Below are 18,022 nucleotides of genomic sequence, written 5' to 3'. Positions count from 1 at the left end.
CTAAGGGACGGTGCTCAGGACCCTCCCAAGTTCCAAGCCCTTAATACCCATACCCCAACAACAAAGTGGGTGGGGAGCTCCAAGCAGCCCTGGATGATTTTTTTTTTCTGGGTCAGTGGTAGGGCTTGAACTCTGGGCTTGGGCACTATTCCTGCGCTCTTCCGCTCAAGGTGAGCACTCTGTTGCTTGAGCCACAGTGCCACTTCTGGTTTTCTAGTGGTTTATTGAAGAGTCTCAAGGACTTCCCTGCCCGGGCTGGCTTTGAACCGTGATCCTCAGATCTCAGCCTTCTGAGTAGCTAGGATGATAAGCATGAGCACCCGCACCCGGCTTGCCCTGGATGATAAATATTTTAAGGAGATAATCCTAAACAAGCTCTTAGGTCTTCTAGTATTAGTTTTACAAAGGACATCTGCCCACAGATGGAAACATAAGAGCTTGCCCTTAATAAAAGAAAAGCCAGTGGATCTTGAGTTTCTCAGGTTGAAGCCCTCTGCATTCTCCCTGCCATGGGAAGGTCTGCCATTAGACCACCTGGCTTCTGAAAGAGGCTAAGATCTACCTCCATCATTACTTATTACAAAGACATTAGGGCTTAAACTCTGGGCCTGAGCGTTGTCCCTCAGCTCTTCTGCTCAAGGCTTTACCACTTGAGCCACAGTGCCACTTCCGATTTTCTGATGGTTAAGTGGAGAGAAGAATCTCAACAGACTTTCTTGCCTGGGCTGGCTTTGAAGCATGTGCACAGCCCTCCTGAGCAGCTAGGATTATAGGCGTGAGCCACCAGTGCCCAGCAACACTAGGGCTTCCCATTTGAATTTCCTTACCTTTAGGATTTCCTGATCCTTCAGTTGCTACCTCAGCCTCTTATATACCCAGGTAATAACTGGAAATCGAGAATGTGATAAAACTCCTGCATACATCTGGTGTCACTAAGATGGTTCCCTCCTAGACTTAAGTCAATTCTTTGGGAATCTCAGAGCCCATTTCACAGGACTAAGGAATCTTAAGGTTCCTTCTGTACAGGTCCCAGTAAACAAGGGCCAGGCAGACAAGATTTCTGGGCCTCTAAAACAACCTGGTCATGATTGGTTTTGCTGGTGCTCAAGTTCAAAAATACTATTAGGAAAACAGATTCTCTGCACTCCCCATCCCATTCCCATCTTTCTCCCAAACCATGCCTGTTTCATCTTAGCTAACTCCCGCCTTGTGTGCTCATCATTCCGAAGATCCTTCTTGTTTCCAACCAGGATAATGGGCACGTTGGGACAGAAATGCTTAACTTCTGGAGTCCATTTTTCTGGGATGTTTTCTGAAAGAAATATGCACAGATTTGGGGTATATTAAAATTTCATCTTGAGGACTCCAAAGTTCTCCATTAAATTGCAAAGACAACTCCTTTGCTGCTTTAGATGTTGGACCATTTAATAGAAACCAGTTAGTTTCAAAACCATAGAAAAAGACTAAGTCTACCATAAACACTGAAAATTCCCAGCGTCTATCAGTCCAAGAGTATTGCTCTGCTCCTTTGGAAGTAAAGCCCAAGTTAGGGCTCTATAAGACCAAAGGATTTAAACACAAGATGGTATCACAATAGGACTGCCTGCCCCAAATGCTATGCCTGTCATTGTTGGCAGATGATTCAGACCAGAAATTACAGAAAGGGTCTCAATTCCAGTACCATAGCAGGCTTGGATTCCACATGTTCTCCTCCTATCTTGTCCATGGGCCCACAAAACCTTGAGCCATTACAAATGACTCAAGAATGAAGCTGGGTGCTAGTGGCTTACACTCATAATCCTAGCTAATCAGAAAGTTGAAATTCAAGAATTAAGGCGCCAAGTCAGCCCAGGCCAAAAAGATCCTCACCACTCCTATCTCCAAAGTATCTAGCAAAAAGCAAGGCGGGAGGCTGGCTCAAAGCAGTAGATCAAAAGTGAGCAAGGCTGAGGCCCTGAATTCAAACCCTGGTACTGGCAGGGAAAAAAAAAACCAAAGAGAGGCAGTATTTTGCCAACACTGTACCATACTAAACTTGGAAAGGTTGTAATCATGATGTAGAATTTAACTTTCAGTGCCACTTAGCTTTAGTTTCAGGACTGAATTTTTTTTTTAACCTTTTAAATTTTTTTATTGTGGGTAATGGGGCTTGAATTCAGGGCCTGGGCACTGTCCCTGAGCTCTTTTGCTCGAGACTAGTGCTCTACCACTTGGAACCGCAGTGCCACTTCCTGTTTTGAGTGGTTAATTGGAGATTAAGAGCCTCAAGGGGACTTTAACGTCTGGGCTGACTTTGAACTGCAATCTTCAGATCTCAGCTTCCTTGAGCATAGCTAGGATTACAGGCATGAGCCACCAATGCCCAGCATTTTCTTAGCTTTTTTTATTCAAAGCTGATACTCAACTATTTAAGCCATACTTCCACCTCCAACTTTTTGCTGGTTAATTGTAGATAAGAATCTAATGGTGGACTGGGAATGTAGCTTAGTGGCAGAGTGCTTGCTTAGCATGCATGAAATTCTGGGTTCGATTTCTCAGTACCACATACACAGAAAAAGCCACTGTGGCTCAAGTGGTAGAGTGCCCAGGCCCCCTGAGTTCAAGCCCCCTCCCCTTCTCCCCCACCCCCCAAAAAAAGATCTCATGGACTTTCCTGAAGCTTGATCATTACAACTTAGCCTTCCTAGTAACTAGGATTATAGGCGTGAGCCACAGATGCCTGGCTTGGTTTTAATTACTTTTAAATTTTAACCTCATAATCAATCAGGTGAAGGTTGACCATTTATCTACCAACTACTAGTCTATAAACCAAATTTTAGGTTGTCCTTTAAAAAGTAGGCTCTTTGGCTAGGAATGTGGCTTAATGGTAGAGGGCCTGCCTAGCATGCATGAAACCCTGGGTTCAATTCCTCAGAACCACATAATCAGAAAAGGCTGGAAAGTGGCGCTGTGGCTCAAGTGGTAGAGCACTAGCCTTGAGCATAATAGGGAAGCTCAGGGTCAGCCCAGGCCTTAAGTTCAAGCTCCAGGATTGGCCAAAAAAAAAAAGTAAAATAAAGGCTCTTTGCTGGGTAAAAGGTTATTCCCAGATTGGAAACATTTTCTGTATCTTCCCCCTGTAGTCCTCTACTCAATCTTGGCTGCCACAATCATGCAGACAGAAAGCGCGAGGACACTTTTTCTTGCATCTGTACTGGAAACCTTAGCAGCAGACAGTAACTGCCCTAGGGCTGTCAAATAGATGCATACATTCCATTTTTGGACTCATTTTCTAATCTGACACCCAGATCCAGACCCAGACCATGGCATACTATCCAGCCAGGTAAAATCAAAACCAAGTCCAGCTGTAGAGTGACATTATTAGTTCTATACCTCCAACCCCAGCTTTTTTTCTTTTTCTTTTTTGGAAATGGATGATACTGGGAATTGAACTCAAGGACTCAGGCCTTTTAAGCAGGTGGTCTACCACTTGAGCCACACCTCCAGTCAAGTTCTGGTCTATGTGCCAGTACAGGGGTTTGAACTCAGAGCCTATACTATACTGTCCCTTAGCTTTTTTTGCTCAAGACAAGTGCTCTACCACTTGAGCCACAGCTCTGCTTCTGGCTTTTTGGTAGTTAACTGAAGAATCTCATACACTTTCCTCCCTAGGCTGGCCTAGAACCACAATCTTCAGGATCTTAGCCTCCTGAGCAGGCATGAGCCACTAGTACCTGGCAAGAGACAAGTTCTTGAAAGAAAAAAGTGAGACTACAGAAAAATGATTTGCTTGAAAGTATTTTATCCCTAGAGGACTACATCCTGGATGATCAGAGCAAGGTCACGGAGCCCTCTTCATTCCCATAGGGTTTAGATGAAATTCTTCATGTTTGTGTCTAAAATGTCAAATAGTTCCATTTTCCCTATGACCTAAAAAGAGCCTCTAGGGCTGTCCAGTAAGCTCTGAAGGAAAGGTAGATTAACTCGCAAACCAAATCACAGCTGCTGAGAATGACATGAATGAACTAATGGCAACGCATTCTTGCTCTCATTTTTAGTCCTGGCTCAATCTTAGCCTGATTCCTTGAGCTTCATGATCCTGAGGCAAATTGTTCAACATTCTGGAGTGAAGCCAATACCATCACTAAAATGGGGACAGGAGAAGCTGGGCGCCAGTGTCTTACACCTGTAATCCTGTAACAGGAGGCTGAGATCTAAGGATGGCAGTTTGAAGCCAACCCAGGTAGAGAGAAGTCCACAAGACTCATTTCTAATTAACCACCAAAAATCTGGAAGTAGAGCAATGGCTCAAGTGGTAGAGTGCTAGCCTTGGGTGAAAAAGCTAAATGTAAGGCCCTGACTTGATGCCCCAATACTGGCTCGAAAACACACAAACACACACATGACAACCATGAAAAGAATACTGAGGCTTTAACCTTAACTATCCAGCACAAGACCCAATCACTAACAGGCCCTAAAAGGTTGCGTTAATGATGACAATATTCTTGGTCTATTTACTGTCCTGTCATAACTGAGTGCTATAGCATCAAGTAAGACATCTCAGCGTCTTCAGCATAATGTACATGTAGCGATTTATAGCAAGACTCCATTTCCAAATCAAACCAAACTGATTACACAAAAATACTTGTAACTCTAGCTTTTATTTTTTTCTTTTTTGCCTCCAATCCTGGGGCTTCAACTCAGGACCTGGGCACTGTACCTGGGCCTCTCTGTACTCAAGGCTAATGCTCTACCACTTGAAATCATAGTGCCACTTCTGGCTTTTTCTGTGAATGTGGTACTGAGGAATCAAACCCAGGGCTTCATGCAAGCACTCTACCACAGAGCCACACATTCCCAGCTTCTTGAAAGCAAAGACTGGGAGGACTGGGATTCAAGGCCAGCCCTGGCAAAAAGTGTGAGATCCCATTTTAATCAATAAAAAACTGGGCAAAGCGGCACTGTTGTCAACCCAGTTATATGGGAAATGTAAATAGGATCATGGTCCAAGGATGATCCTGACCATAAATGCAAATACCCCTAGTCAAAAATTTTTTAAAAAGGCTAGGTGTGCGGGGCAAGTGGTAGAGTACCTGGCTAACAAGTGCAAGGCACCAAATTCAAACTCTAGTACCATTAACTACCATAACTGCAATGAGTTTGGGAGACATAGGCTGCAAAAAGGACCCTTATTCCCCATTCCACTATCCCAAGACTCCAGGACTCTGGATTCCCTCTCTGAAAGCTCATGGTTGCTTTTCAACCATTTATGTCCAGAAAGGACTGAGAAACTACCTGGGGACCATGTAAAACAGGCAGTGACAAGTATTAGGTTGCAGGGCCAACTCACCTAAACTATCAGGGCTGTCAATGGAGAAACACATCAGTATAACATCAGTGTCTGGGTAGGAGAGGGGTCTCAGGCGATCATAATCTTCCTGCCCAGCTGTGTCCCACAAAGCCAATTCTACCTGTGATGGAAAAAATAACCATAGAAGTACAAGGTTAATCTGCATTCTTTAGCAAACATAATACTATAAGAACATTCAAATAGTACTGTCCACTTTCTTTCAAAAAGAAATGTACGTAACTGTAACCCCTCTATACATCACCTTTACAATAAAAACTTAAAATCCTAACTAATCAAGGAGGCCGATACCTGGATAATCAAAGCCTGAAGTCAATCTGGGCAGAAAAATCTGCAGGACACCATTTCTACTGAACAGCAAAAATTTGGGTTAGAGGTGTGGCTCAAGTGGTAGAACATCAGCCATGAGCAATCCTAAATGAACTGAAACCAGGGTCAAAGCCCAGGTATTGGCAAAAAAAAATTGAAAATAAAAACAATCAGTTCTGAGGACTGAACCCAGAGCCTTGCGTATACTACAGTAGTAAGTATTCCACCACTGAGCTACACCTCCAGCCTGAGGAACGTTTTTTTTCTTCTTTTCTTATGCCAGTATTGCAGCTTGAACTCCCAGCCTACAACTCTCAATTTAGACACTGTCCCTGAGCTTTTTTGCTCAAGGCTAACACATTCTACCTCTCAAGCTACAGCTCCACTTCCAGTTTTTGTTTTGTTGTTGTTGGTTATTTAGAGAAAAAGAATCTCATGTTCTGGCTGGCTTTGAACCATGATCCTAGATCTCAGCTTCCTAAGTAGCTAGGTTTATAGGCCTGTGCCACCAGCACCTGACTTTGTGGATTTTCTTTCACAACTGCTGCTCTACCACTTAAGCCACATTTCCACTTCAAGGCTTTTTTGTATAAGAGTCTCATTAATTTGTTTGCCTGAGTTGGCGTTGAACCCTCATATCACAGCTTCCTGAGTAATAGAATTATAGGTGTAAACCTGGTACCTGATACCTTGTCTTAATATGTTTTCTCCCTTCAGACACTTCTTTAATTTGCTGAATCCTTTTCCCCCAATGTGGAAACTGGCAACACCTTTTCTTTTCCTTTTTTTTTTTTTTTGTCAGTCATGGAGCTTGAAATCTGGGCCTGCGTGCCATCCCTCAACTGTTCAGCTCAAGGGGAGCGCTCTACTATTTCCCATTTCAGCCACAGCACGACTTCTGGTATTCTGGTGGTTAAGTGGAGATAAGAGACTCAAGGACTTTCCTTGCCAGGGCTGGCTATGAACTGTGATCCTCAGATCTCAGCCTCCTGAGTAGCTAGGATTACAAGCGTGAGCCACTGGCACTGGCTAATACTTTTTTTAATTGGTAGGTTACAAAGAAGCCATACAAGGTGTTAACCACGGCCTTAGCTAACTGGAAAAGGCTTGTGCCTTCACATCCATTGTTCAAGAAAATGTCTAAATGAGTCAGTGGCTCACACCTGTAATCCTAGCTCCTTTGGAGGCTGAGATATGAGGATCAAGGTTGGAAGCCAGCCCTGGCAGAAAACGTCCAAGAGACTTTTATCCAGTCAACTACTCAGAAAAAGCAGGAAGTGGTGCTGTTTGGTAGGGACCAGCAAAAAAATAAAAAAGAAAAGAAAAACTCGAAATGGCCGGGCACTGGTGGTTCACGCCTGTAATCCTAGCTACTCAGGAGGCTGAGATCTGAGGATCAGGGTTCAAAGCCAGCCTGGGCAGGAAACTCCGTGAGACTCTTATCTCCAATAAACCACTGGAAAACTGGAAGTGTCGCTGTGCCTTAAGAGGTAGAGCGCTTGCCTTGAGCTGAAGAGCCCAGGGACAGCGCCCAGGCCCAGAGTTCAAGCCCCACGACTGACAAAAAAAAAGAAAAAAAGAAGTTGAAATGGCTGAATAAATTACATATCTTAGTGGAGGAGTCCTTTCATGCCTGGGAATCTGTTCTCTTCTGTTGCAGGAGCTTAGATTAACGTCTGAGTTCTAAATCAAAGATGTCCTCTTTCACATAGTCTGACACTCCCAGCAGATGGATCACTGACTCTTGCAACTAAACTGGATGTTTAATACTCTCCGCTCAGAAGCCCATCATGACTCAAGAGGCCGCTTTCCAATGCTCTTCAAGGCCTTTCACAGCACAGATTTCAGTGTTTAAAGATTTTATCTTTCAAGTTTATGACTGATATTCTCTTCAACCCATCTCTGACATGGGATTCATCATCACTTCAGTCTATATTATACTTAACTACAATGCTGGTACTCTACCTTTACACCCTGTCTTATCTCAAAATAGTGGAGTTTTTTTCACTCCTGACCAAACCCCACTGTTCTAACCCCTTCTCTGTGTTCATCAGTAAATAAAAAATATCCAACCTTCTACTCTCTTCAGCAGGACATATCCTGATACATGCTTCCAGAGGGCTAGGTCTGTCTCAGGGCAGACGGGGACCATGTTTTGAGTAGGCCTGCTCCTGGACCATAATCACCTATCATCTTAGATAGCTTTCTAGGGTCTACTAGTAAACACTGTCCAGTGCCTTTTCCCACGTTCATGGCTCCGGAGATGCTTTGAGGTAGGTAGCTCAATCTATTTCCAGTTTAAGGGCCTGTATTTCAGGGGCCTCCTCCTGCTGAATGAAGGACTCCCTTCTCTTGCTAGTCACATTCAAGATGAGTAGCATAAGGAAGATAATCACAGCAATACTTCAAGGCTTTTTTTTTTGGAGGGTATGTGTCTTGTTTTGGTGCTATTATTGTGGCTTAAACTCAGGGCCTGGTGGCTCTTGGTTGGCATTTGCCTACAGCTTGACACTCTACAATTGCACCATGATTCTTGTCTGACATTTCTCTGGTTAGAGATAAAAAGTCTTCTGCACTTTTCTGTCTGGGCTGGCTCCATATCTAGACTCTCCAATGTCAGCCTGCTGAGTAGTTAGGATTATGGCATGAGCCACCAGTGTCTGAGTAGCTAGGTAGGATTATAGGCATGAGCTACCAGTGCCTGGCTTTCCTCCAGATTTTAAGTCAATGTCCCTAAATGTCCTATGGACCTAGGCATAGAAAATACTTCAAAGAAGGCAAAAGAGCAAATCCTCTTTAGAGGCATTGTTTATGAATATTGTTATGAATAACAATAAATTTTTTTTAAAAAAAGACAAGAGGTATTGCTGCTGGTCCCCAAAATGTACTACTACAGATGGAAAAGACCTTTCCAGATGGTTGTTAGACTTTCAGCAACTGAGAAGCATTCTTTTTGGGTAGAATATCAAGACAAACTTCACTAGGCTTTTGAGAAATAAGCTATAAAAACCCGACCTAACCTTGCTTTTTTTGGGGGGTCTGTCATAGGGCTTGAACTCTGGGCCTAGGCGCTGTCCCTCAGCTCCTCAGCTCAAGGTGAGGGCTATACCACTTGAGCTACAGAGCCACTTCCAATGTTCTGGTGGGTTTATTGGAGATAAGAATCTCATGGACTTTCCTGTCCAGGCTGGCTTTGAACCACGATCCTCAAATCTCAGCCTCCTGAGTAGCTAGGATTATAAGTATGAGCCACTGGTGCCCGGCTCTCTGTATAATCTTTAAGTTAGACAAGAAGGCTATTATATGACAGTGGTCCCAAAGAGCTCAGCAAATTGCCGCCAAGTTTGTCACACCTGGAGAATGAGTAGAAACCAGCTTTCCTACCAGGCCTATAGAAACACATGCATTCAAGCCATGAACTGTTGGTTCAGGCCTAAAATCCTTCTTACTTGGGATGTTATTCAAGGACAGCCTAGGCAGAAAAGGTTATAAGATCTCTTCTTAACCAATATGTGCCAGCTGGATGCAGTGATACAAGTGATACATTATCTATCTCAACCTGCATTGAAACCTAAAACAACTGATGGATAGGCAGAGAAATACTGTATCTCAAAAATGACCAGCACAATTAAAGAGCTGGAGGCATAGCTCAGCGATAGAGTCCAGCAAATCAGAGGAAAAGTTGAGGGGTTAGGGGAGTGAGCATCCATGCCTGAGAACCAAGGTTAAACGGGCAATACTACATTAGTAGGCCACCTTCAAGGTAGGAACCAAAGTTGTTTTGGGTTGACATTTTTCTCTTTTTTGAGTCAAGGTTTAACTATTATAGCCCAGGCTGGCTTTCAATTGTATCCTTTAGTTTTTGCCACTTGAGGGTAAGTATGTAATGCCGATCCTGAAAATTTACATATTTTTCCTACTCTTAGTTCAGAAAAGTGCTTTGGGGGTACTAAGGACATGAGAACAAACATTATAGTCCACATTCCATTCGGAGAAAATGGACTACAAACCTTAAAATATCCACTGCTTCCAAAAACTTTCTATCATATCACAATCACTTCTATAAAATAATCTAAACTATTGTAACCCTAGCTACTTATGCTCACTCCAGTAATCATAGCTACTTAAGAGGCTAAGATCTGAAGATCTCAGTTTTTTTTTTTGTTTTTTGTTTTTGGGTCCGGTCGTGGGGCCTGAACTCTGGGTCTGGGCGCTGTCCCTCAGCACTTCAGCTCAAGGCTAGTGCTCTACCACTGGAGCTACAGCGCCACTTCCGGCTTTTTCTGTTTATGTGGTGCTGAGGAATCGAACCCAGGGCCTCATGCTTGCAAGGCATGCACTCTACCGCTGAGCTACCTTCCCAGCCCCTGAAGATCTCAGTTTTAAGCCAGCCAAGCAGGAAAATCTGTGAGATGCTTATCTCCAATTAACTAGCAAAAAGCCAGAATAGGAACTATGGGTTCAAGTGGTAGAATACCAGCCTTAAGTGAACAAGCTAAGAGAGCGAGCCTAGGCTCTGAGTTCAAGTCCTAGTATATACACACATTCAATAGATAGGTATCAAGTATTTAAGAGGCTGAGGAAGAAGCTAGCCTTAGTGAGACTGTTTCAAAAAAAAGTAAATTGATAAAAAGGCTAAAAGAAATGGATTATTCTAACATTTTTGTTATACTGTATCCTGATGAGGCTAACAGGTCTAAATCTCAGCTGGGCTCTAATGGTTCATGCCTGTCATCCTAGCTACTAAGGAGGCTGATATGTGAGTTCAAGCTCCATGACCACCACCAACAACAAAAAGACAACCAGAGCAGAAAAGTCCACTGGACTCCACTTCCAAAATAACCAACAAAAACTTGGGCTAGAGGCTCAAGTGGTGGAGCACCAGCCCTGAGCAAGCACAAGATCCCAGAGCTAAAAGACTCAAACAGGACCAAAAAAAGGGAGGGAGGGGTTGCTTTAATTCTCTACAGTCTATGAATAGCCTAACATACTAAATGGTATTAGCTATTCATAATAGAAATTATACTCACCTGCTTTCCATCCACTTCAATATCTGCCACATAGTTCTCAAACACAGTGGGCACATAAACCTCTGGGAACTGGTCCTTGCTGAAGACTATGAGCAAGCATGTCTTGCCACAAGCTCCATCACCGACAATCACAAGTTTCTTTCGGATGGCAGCCATCTCTTAAACAGAGAACAAAGGTGTTATATGGAATGCATAAGCCACAAATACGCCCTTTTGTGACCAATGAACACAAACCTCAGCACACCCAAATTCTAATATACACTCAAACTTGGCACTAACGGTAACGGTAATAGATACACTAAAAACAAAACAAAAACCAACCTTTCAGTTAAAAGTACACTTAATGGTAAAAAGACTAATGGTGTGTGTGTCTGTCTGTCTGTCTGTCTGTCTGTCTGTCTGTCTATGTTAAGACAGCATCTCACTACATAGCCCATTCTGTAGGGAACTCACTGTCCTGGCTCAGCCTCCTGGAATAATGCGATTATAGGTGTATCCACTATGTCTAACTTTAAAAGTTCTTATTTTTATTAAATCCAAAACCTTTAAAATGCTATTCCAGTTCTACTTAAGTCAAAGTAGTTTTCTTGCAGTTACAAATCCATGAGGCTTTCATCTTCCATTAACCACCAAAATGCTGGAAGTTGAAGTGTGGCTCAAATGGTAGAATACCAACCTTGAGCCAAGCAAGAGGATAAGGCCCTGAGTTCAAGTACCAGAACAAAACATAATAATCTGGGTGCCAGTGGCTCACGCCTGTCATCCTGGCTACTCAAGAGGCTAAGATCTGAGGATTGCGGTTCAAAGCCAGCGTGGGCAGGAAAGTCCATGAGACTCATTTCCAATAAACCACTAGAAAACCGTAATGGTGCTGTGGCTCAAGTGGTAGAGTGCTAGCCCTGAGCTGAAGAGCTGAGATAGCTCCCAGGCCCAGAGTTCAAGTCCCATAACCAACCAAAAACAAAACAAAACAACAAATAAAATACCATATGCAACATTTGCGATCTGCCTTTCCAAAACCTATATATATATTTCTTTTCTGCTAGTACTGGGATTCAACTCAAAGCTTCATGTATGATTAATGACATACTCTACCACTAAGAACCTCAGCCACCGAAACTTCCAATTTAGGTATTTAGGTATAGTTGCTCTTTGACTTACAGTAGAGTTACAGTCCAGTAAACTCATCCTAAGCTGAAACTATTGTAAGCTTAAAATGCATTTTATATACCTAATCTACTAAACATTATTGCTTACTTAGCAATACAGTAAGCTATACAGTATTAATAGTTTACCCTTATAACCATACAGTATGCTGCAGCTCCGAGTTGTATCACAAGAAAATCATCTTGCATATCACTTGCTTTAGAAAAGATAAATTCCAAAGCTCAGGGCTGGGAATGTGGATTAGTGGTAGACTGCTTGCCTAGCATTCATGAAGCCCTGGGTTTTTGATTCCTCAGTACCACATACTGAAAAGCCTGAAGTGGTGCTGTGGCTCAAGCAGTAGAGTGTTAACCTTGAGCAAAAGAGGCTCAGGGGCAGTGCCCAGGCCCTGAGTTCAAGCCCCAGGACTGGCCAAAAAAAGAAAAAAAAAGAAAAAATAATTCCAAAGCTGATACACAGTTACTATCACACTTTCATAAAGTCAGGAAACACTGGACCATCTGTGCCATATATCCTACCATCACTGTACTGTGGTTGGCTTTGCAAATAGGAAAATACCATTATATTGTAAATTGCTGCTAGAAACAACAACACAGTGACGTAAGAACAATGTCTTCTCTTACAGCTGACATTTCATTGAGTGGCAGCATAAAGCAAGTATGTCAAGACTGGCCCATTGCTTTGATCTACAAAGTCAAGAACCTTAGAGCACATGCAAGATCAGAGACAAGTCATCTCACAGCCAACCACAATGAAAGTAAGTAAGGTGGACTTGTCTTGGATATGGAGCCTGCTCTCCCTCTAATGCTTCACTTTCCAATTTTCCTTTTTTGGTGCCCTAACCACAGCTTGAACTCAGGGCCCCATTCTCTTGCTCAGCTTTTTCTGCTAATGGCTGGTACTGTTTTACTTGAGCCATACACTTCTATTCTAATTTTTGTTTTGTTTTTACTGGTTAACTGGGGCTAGAATCATAAGGATGTTCCTGCCTGACCTGGCTTTGAACTTCAGTCTCAGAACTCCGCCTCCTCAGTAGTTAGGATTAGAGATGAGCCATCAGTGCCCAGCTTGAGTTCATTTTTATATATATTAAGTAGTGGATTAACTTTTTTTTTTTAAACATGTTGAAATCTAGCCATTCAGCACTTTCTCAAAAGACTGCTCAGCCAGGCACCAGTGGCTCATGACTACAATTCTAGCTACTCAAGAGGCTGAGATCTGAGGATCACGGTTCAAGGCCAGCCTGGGCAGGAAAGTCTGTGAGACTCGTATCTCCAATAAACTACTAAAAACCAGAAGTGGCCAGGCCCAGAGTTCAGGCCCCACAACTGGACCACAAAAAGTAAAATAAAAAAATAAAAAATACAAAAAAAGGTATTTGTCTCTCTCTCTCTCTTTTTTTTTTTTTGTCAGTTGTGGGGTTTGAACTCTGGGCCTAGGCCCTGTTCCTCAGCTCTTCAGCTCAAGGCTAGGGCCCTACCACTTTAGCACCACTTCCGGCTTTCTTCTACGTATGTGGTGCTGAGGAATCAAACCCAGGGCCTCATGCATGGGAGGCAAGCGCTCTACCACTGAGCCACCTTTCCAGCACCCCCAAAAAAGTATTTGTTTAGAATATTCTAATTATCTCTTTGTGACAATATGGGTAGGGATTTTTTTTTTTGTAGTTTGGGCCTTGCACATACTATTAAAAGTTCTCTATTGCTGCCGGGCGCTGGTGGCTCACGCCTGTAATCCTAGCTACTCAGGAGGCTGAGATCTGAGGATCGCGGTTCAAAGCCAGCCCGGGCAGGAGAGACCGTGAGACTCCTATCTCCAATAAAACCCACCAGAAAACCGGAAGTGGCGCTGTAGCTCAAGTGGTAGAGGGCTCGCCTTGAGCTGAAGAGCTAAGGAACAACGCCCAGGTCCAGAGTTCAAGCCCCACGACCGACCAAAAAAAAAAAAAAAAAAAAAAAAAAAGTTCTCTATTGCTAAGCTAAAACCCTATCCCAGAGGATACACATTTTTTAAAATATATGTTACAAGCTAGGCACTGGTGGCCTCTTGCCTGTAACCTTAGTTACTGAGATCTGAGGATCATGGTTCCAAGACAACCTGAGCAGGAAAACCTATAAGACTCTTATCTCCAATTATCCAGAAAAACAAACCCCAAAACCTGTGGCTCAAGTGGTAGAGCATTAACCTTGAGCAAAAAAGTTCTGGACAGCATTTGGGCACTGAGTTCAATCCCCAGGATTCTCACATACAAAAGGAAACAAATAACACCTGTTTCAATTACATTCTACACTTTTATGTCTACATACACACACACACACTTTTTTTTGTGAAAATACCGTATAGAGGGGTTCCAATTACATGGGCAAGATTATATATATTCTTTTTAAAAATTCATTTACAGGGCTGAGAATGTGGCTTAGTGGTGGAGTGCTTGCCTAGCATTCATGAAGCCCTACTTTCGATTCCTCAGTACCATACACAGAGAAGGCCAGAAGTGGTGCTATGACTCAAGTGCTAGAGTGCTAGCCTTGAGCAAAAGAGGCTCAGGGACAGTGTCTAGGTCCTGAGTTCAAGCCCCAGGACTGGCCAAAAAAAAGAAAAGAAAAGAAAAAAAGAAACTCATTTACATATCAGGAAAATGTCCAATATGCCTGAGTAGCTATGAAGTCATCAACATTAGTGTTTTAAGTCTGTTTACTTGGGGGGGGGGGGGGACTGACAAATAATGCCCAGCAAGGGCTATATGTAGCTTTCTGAGTTTCATGAAGCTCTGCTATAAGAAAAACTAAGTGGGGGCTGGGAAGGTGGCTCAGTGGTAGAGCGCTTGCCTTGCATGCTTGAGGCCCTGGGTTCCATTCCTCAGCACCACATAAGCAAAAAGAAAAAAGCCGGAAGTGGCGCTGTGGCTCAAGTGGTAGAGTGCTAGCCTTGAGCTGAAGAACTGAGGGACAGCACCCAGGCCCAGAATTCAGGCCCCACAAAAATAAATAAATAAATAAATAAATAAATAAATAAATAAATAAATAAATAAATAAGAAAGAAAGAAAGAAAGAAAGAAAGAAAGAAAGAAAGAAAGAAAAGAAAAGAAAAGAAAAGAAAAGAAAAGAAAAACTAAGTGGTGCCGGGCACCAGTGAGTGAGTGGCTCACGCCTGTAGTCCTAGCTCTTCAGGAGGCTGAGATCTGAGGATCGGGGTTTGAAGCCAGCCCAGGCAGCAAAGTCCGTGAGACACTTATCTCCAATAAACCACCAAAAAAATGGAAGTGGCACTGTGGCTCAAGTAGTAGAGCGTTCTCCTTGAGCTAAAGAATTGAGGGACAGAGTCCAGGCCCAGAGTTCAATCCCCATGACCGACCAAAAAACAAAAACAAAACTAAGTGGTGACCAGCGATTTTACATTTCTTTTTACAAGTCTAATTGATCCCCAAGGTGACTGTACAGCCCATATGTACTGCTTCGGGCTTAGCTTACCTGGCTGTATAGCATAGGAGTGGTCTATCAGATGTTTCTCAGATGTTCAAGTGGCTAAACCACAACCACACATTAATGTGCAGTTCTCTCCACGGCACACAGCCGTCTATGGTGATTTCCTCATGTTTGTATGACTATGATGTTGACTCACATTTGTCTGAACAGCTTCCTGAAGGCCTTGAGCTATTCACTGAAGCTTTTCATTTAACCTAGTTTTTTAAGAGCTTAAATTGGATTGGAACTTAAAATAACTGCTCACTTGACCAAAAAAGGTGTTTTTAAGACACCCGTGATTAAATTAACATGTTCCCCCCTTTTCTTTGGTGGTAACAGGGTCTGAACTTAGGATCTTGCACTTGCTAGGCAGGTGTTCTATCACTTAAGCTACACTTCCAGCAATACACCCTATTTTTAATTCCTTACTAGCTTTCGACTGACAAAATAATCTTGTCTAAACCAAGTATTTAGCATGTGGTAGAGCTATACAGTGGAATCTGACTCAACAATAAAAGGACCCTAAATGAAGACTGACAATACATACTCCAACATGGATGAACCTTGGAACCACTACAGGAATCCGATCACGAAGGATCACATACCTTATTATAGAAATTATCCATAATAGGTAAATCTATAGAAAGTAGGCATGGTCCCATGCTTTTAATGCCAATGATCAAAAGTTCAAGTTTAGCTCAGGATACATAGTGAGACCCTATTAAAAACAAAAATTAAAACCAGGCACTAGTGGTCACAACTATAATCCTAGCTACTCAGGAGGCTCATATTTGAGAACTGAAGTTTGTTCGGGCAGACAAACCTCAAGACTCTTCAATTAGCCAGCAAAAGTAAAAAAATGGAGATTTGACTCAAGTGGTAGAGTGCCAGCTATGGCAAAAACAAACAAACAAACAAACAACTGAGTGAGAAATCAAGGCCTGAATTCAAGTCCCTGTACTGGAGGCTGATTAGAGCTCAATATACACCTTTTTTTTTTTCCTTTTTGGTCTGTGGTGGGGCCTGAACTCTGGGCCTGGACACTGTCCATCAGCTCTTCAGCGCAAGGCTAGCGCTCTACCACTTGAGCCACAGCACCACTTCTGGCTTTTTCTCTTATGTGGTGCTGAGGAATCGAACCCAGGGCCTCATTCATGTGAGGCAATCGCTCTACCGCTGAGCCACCTTCCCAGCCCTCAATATATACCTTAGATCCAGCAAACTCAGTTAGGGATTTTGTACACCTTGCTAAAAGGAACATGACTAGTTTTATTTTGCCTTGCTCCTCAGCCTATCCTGGAAAGATTTATTCCAAAAAGGACTGTTGAGTGACAGGATCTATTTCCAGTCCCATGTCTTTAATAGACAACTTCCTCTAATGAAAAGGGTCATGTGGGGGGGGAGGAGGAAGTGTAGTTGTGGAGGTGGGAAGGAAGGGATGGTGGGAGGAAAAAAAGGAGGAAGCAATAATGCTTGATGCTTCCTCATGCCTGTAATCTTAGCTACTCAGGAAGCTGAGATCTGAGGATCACAGTTCAAAGCCAGCCCAGGCAGGGAAGTCCTTGAGATTCTTATCTCCAATAAAACACTAGAAAACTGGAAGTGGCGCTGTGGCTCCAGTGGTAGAGCACTCGCCTTGAGCTGAAGAGCTGAGGGACAGTGCCCAGGCCGAGTTCACCCCCGCCCCCAACCAACCAAAAAAAAAGAAAGAAATGTACTCATTACCTTGCTCATGTACTCATGTAATTGTATTTTCACAATAAAAAACTTATTTAAAAAAAGAGGGGGGGGCTGGGAAGGTGGCTCAGTGGTTAAAGCGCTTACCTTGCATGCCTGAGGCCCTGGGTTCGATTCCTAAGCACCACAGAAGCAAAAAGAAAAAAAAAGCCGGAAGTGGCGCTGTGGCTGAAGTGGAGCGCTAGCCTTGAGCTGAAGAGCTGAGGGACAGTGCCCAGGCCCAGAGTTCAGGCCCCATGACCGGACCCCCCAAAAAAAAAATAAAAAAAGAGGGGGGGGGATTGGGAAGGTGGCTCAGTGGCAGAGCACTTGCCTTGCATGCAAGAGGCCCTGGGTACAATTCCTCAGCACCACATAAGCAAAAAGAAAAAAGCGGGAAGTGGCGCTGTGGCTGAAGTGGTAGAGCGCTAGCCTTGAGATGAAGAGCTGAGGGACAATGCCCAGGCCCAGAGTTCAGACCCCACTACCAGACCCCCCCCCAAAGAAAAGGGTCATGGTACTTAACTGCTGCTTCAAGAAGAGTTCTTAGAATTCCAAAGGTTATTACTTTTTATTTACTTATTTATTATTTTTTGTTGTTGGTTTTGAGTCTTGAACTCTGGGCGTGGGCACTGTCCTTCAGCTCTTCAGCTCAAGGCAAGCGCTTTACCACTTGAGCTACAGCGCCACTTCCAGCTTATCACTTTTAGAGTACATAAAAGTAATACAGAAAAACAGTAATGGCGTAAACTACTATTATTGATTAGTAGGCCAAGTATGCATAACTATTTAGAAGACAGAGGTAATCAATTTCATACACAAAAAAAGTGGGCTTCCTCTTCTTGTTGGTAGGTCCCTATCTATCTATAATGTCCACAGACTAAGAGAAAATTAGCCTGACAGTGCATGTCAGGATTTAGTGGATAATTTACATGAAATACCAGTCAATATGAACCAGTGAGCATATAACAAGAGTCAGAAAAATTAGA

At 43.1% G+C, this 18,022-nt stretch overlaps 1 protein-coding gene, 1 long non-coding RNA gene and 1 other non-coding gene across 5 annotated transcripts in view; 1 reads left to right on the top strand and 2 right to left on the bottom strand.

Moving 5' to 3' along the window:
- Positions 1-18,022, bottom strand: part of LOC138815849 (transforming protein RhoA) — a 34,113-nt gene that overhangs the window by 1,618 nt on the left and 14,473 nt on the right. For all 3 annotated transcript variants that reach the window (XM_070005227.1, XM_070005229.1, XM_070005228.1), the window contains 3 exons: positions 10,687-10,844; positions 5,330-5,450; positions 1,182-1,312 (listed from right to left, as the gene is read on the bottom strand). In XM_070005227.1, the coding sequence (XP_069861328.1) occupies positions 1,182-1,312; positions 5,330-5,450; positions 10,687-10,844 (410 nt within the window). The remainder of the gene's footprint in view (positions 1-1,181; positions 1,313-5,329; positions 5,451-10,686; positions 10,845-18,022) is intronic.
- The window catches only part of LOC138815853 (uncharacterized), a 48,935-nt gene that overhangs the window by 24,165 nt on the left and 6,748 nt on the right, over positions 1-18,022 (top strand). The window contains exon 3 of the long non-coding RNA XR_011368499.1: positions 12,479-12,610. This is a non-coding gene — a long non-coding RNA (uncharacterized lncRNA). The remainder of the gene's footprint in view (positions 1-12,478; positions 12,611-18,022) is intronic.
- Positions 3,115-3,247, bottom strand: LOC138815855 (small nucleolar RNA SNORA31). Its single transcript, XR_011368500.1, has one exon. It is a non-coding gene; the product is annotated as a small nucleolar RNA SNORA31 (small nucleolar RNA).

This window comes from Dipodomys merriami, unplaced genomic scaffold (genome assembly GCF_024711535.1).
Source record: "Dipodomys merriami isolate MVZ:Mamm:240054 unplaced genomic scaffold, mDipMer1.0.p SCAF_672, whole genome shotgun sequence".
NCBI classification, from domain to species: Eukaryota; Metazoa; Chordata; class Mammalia; order Rodentia; family Heteromyidae; genus Dipodomys; species Dipodomys merriami.
This window is presented reverse-complemented; position numbering and strand designations above follow the sequence as displayed.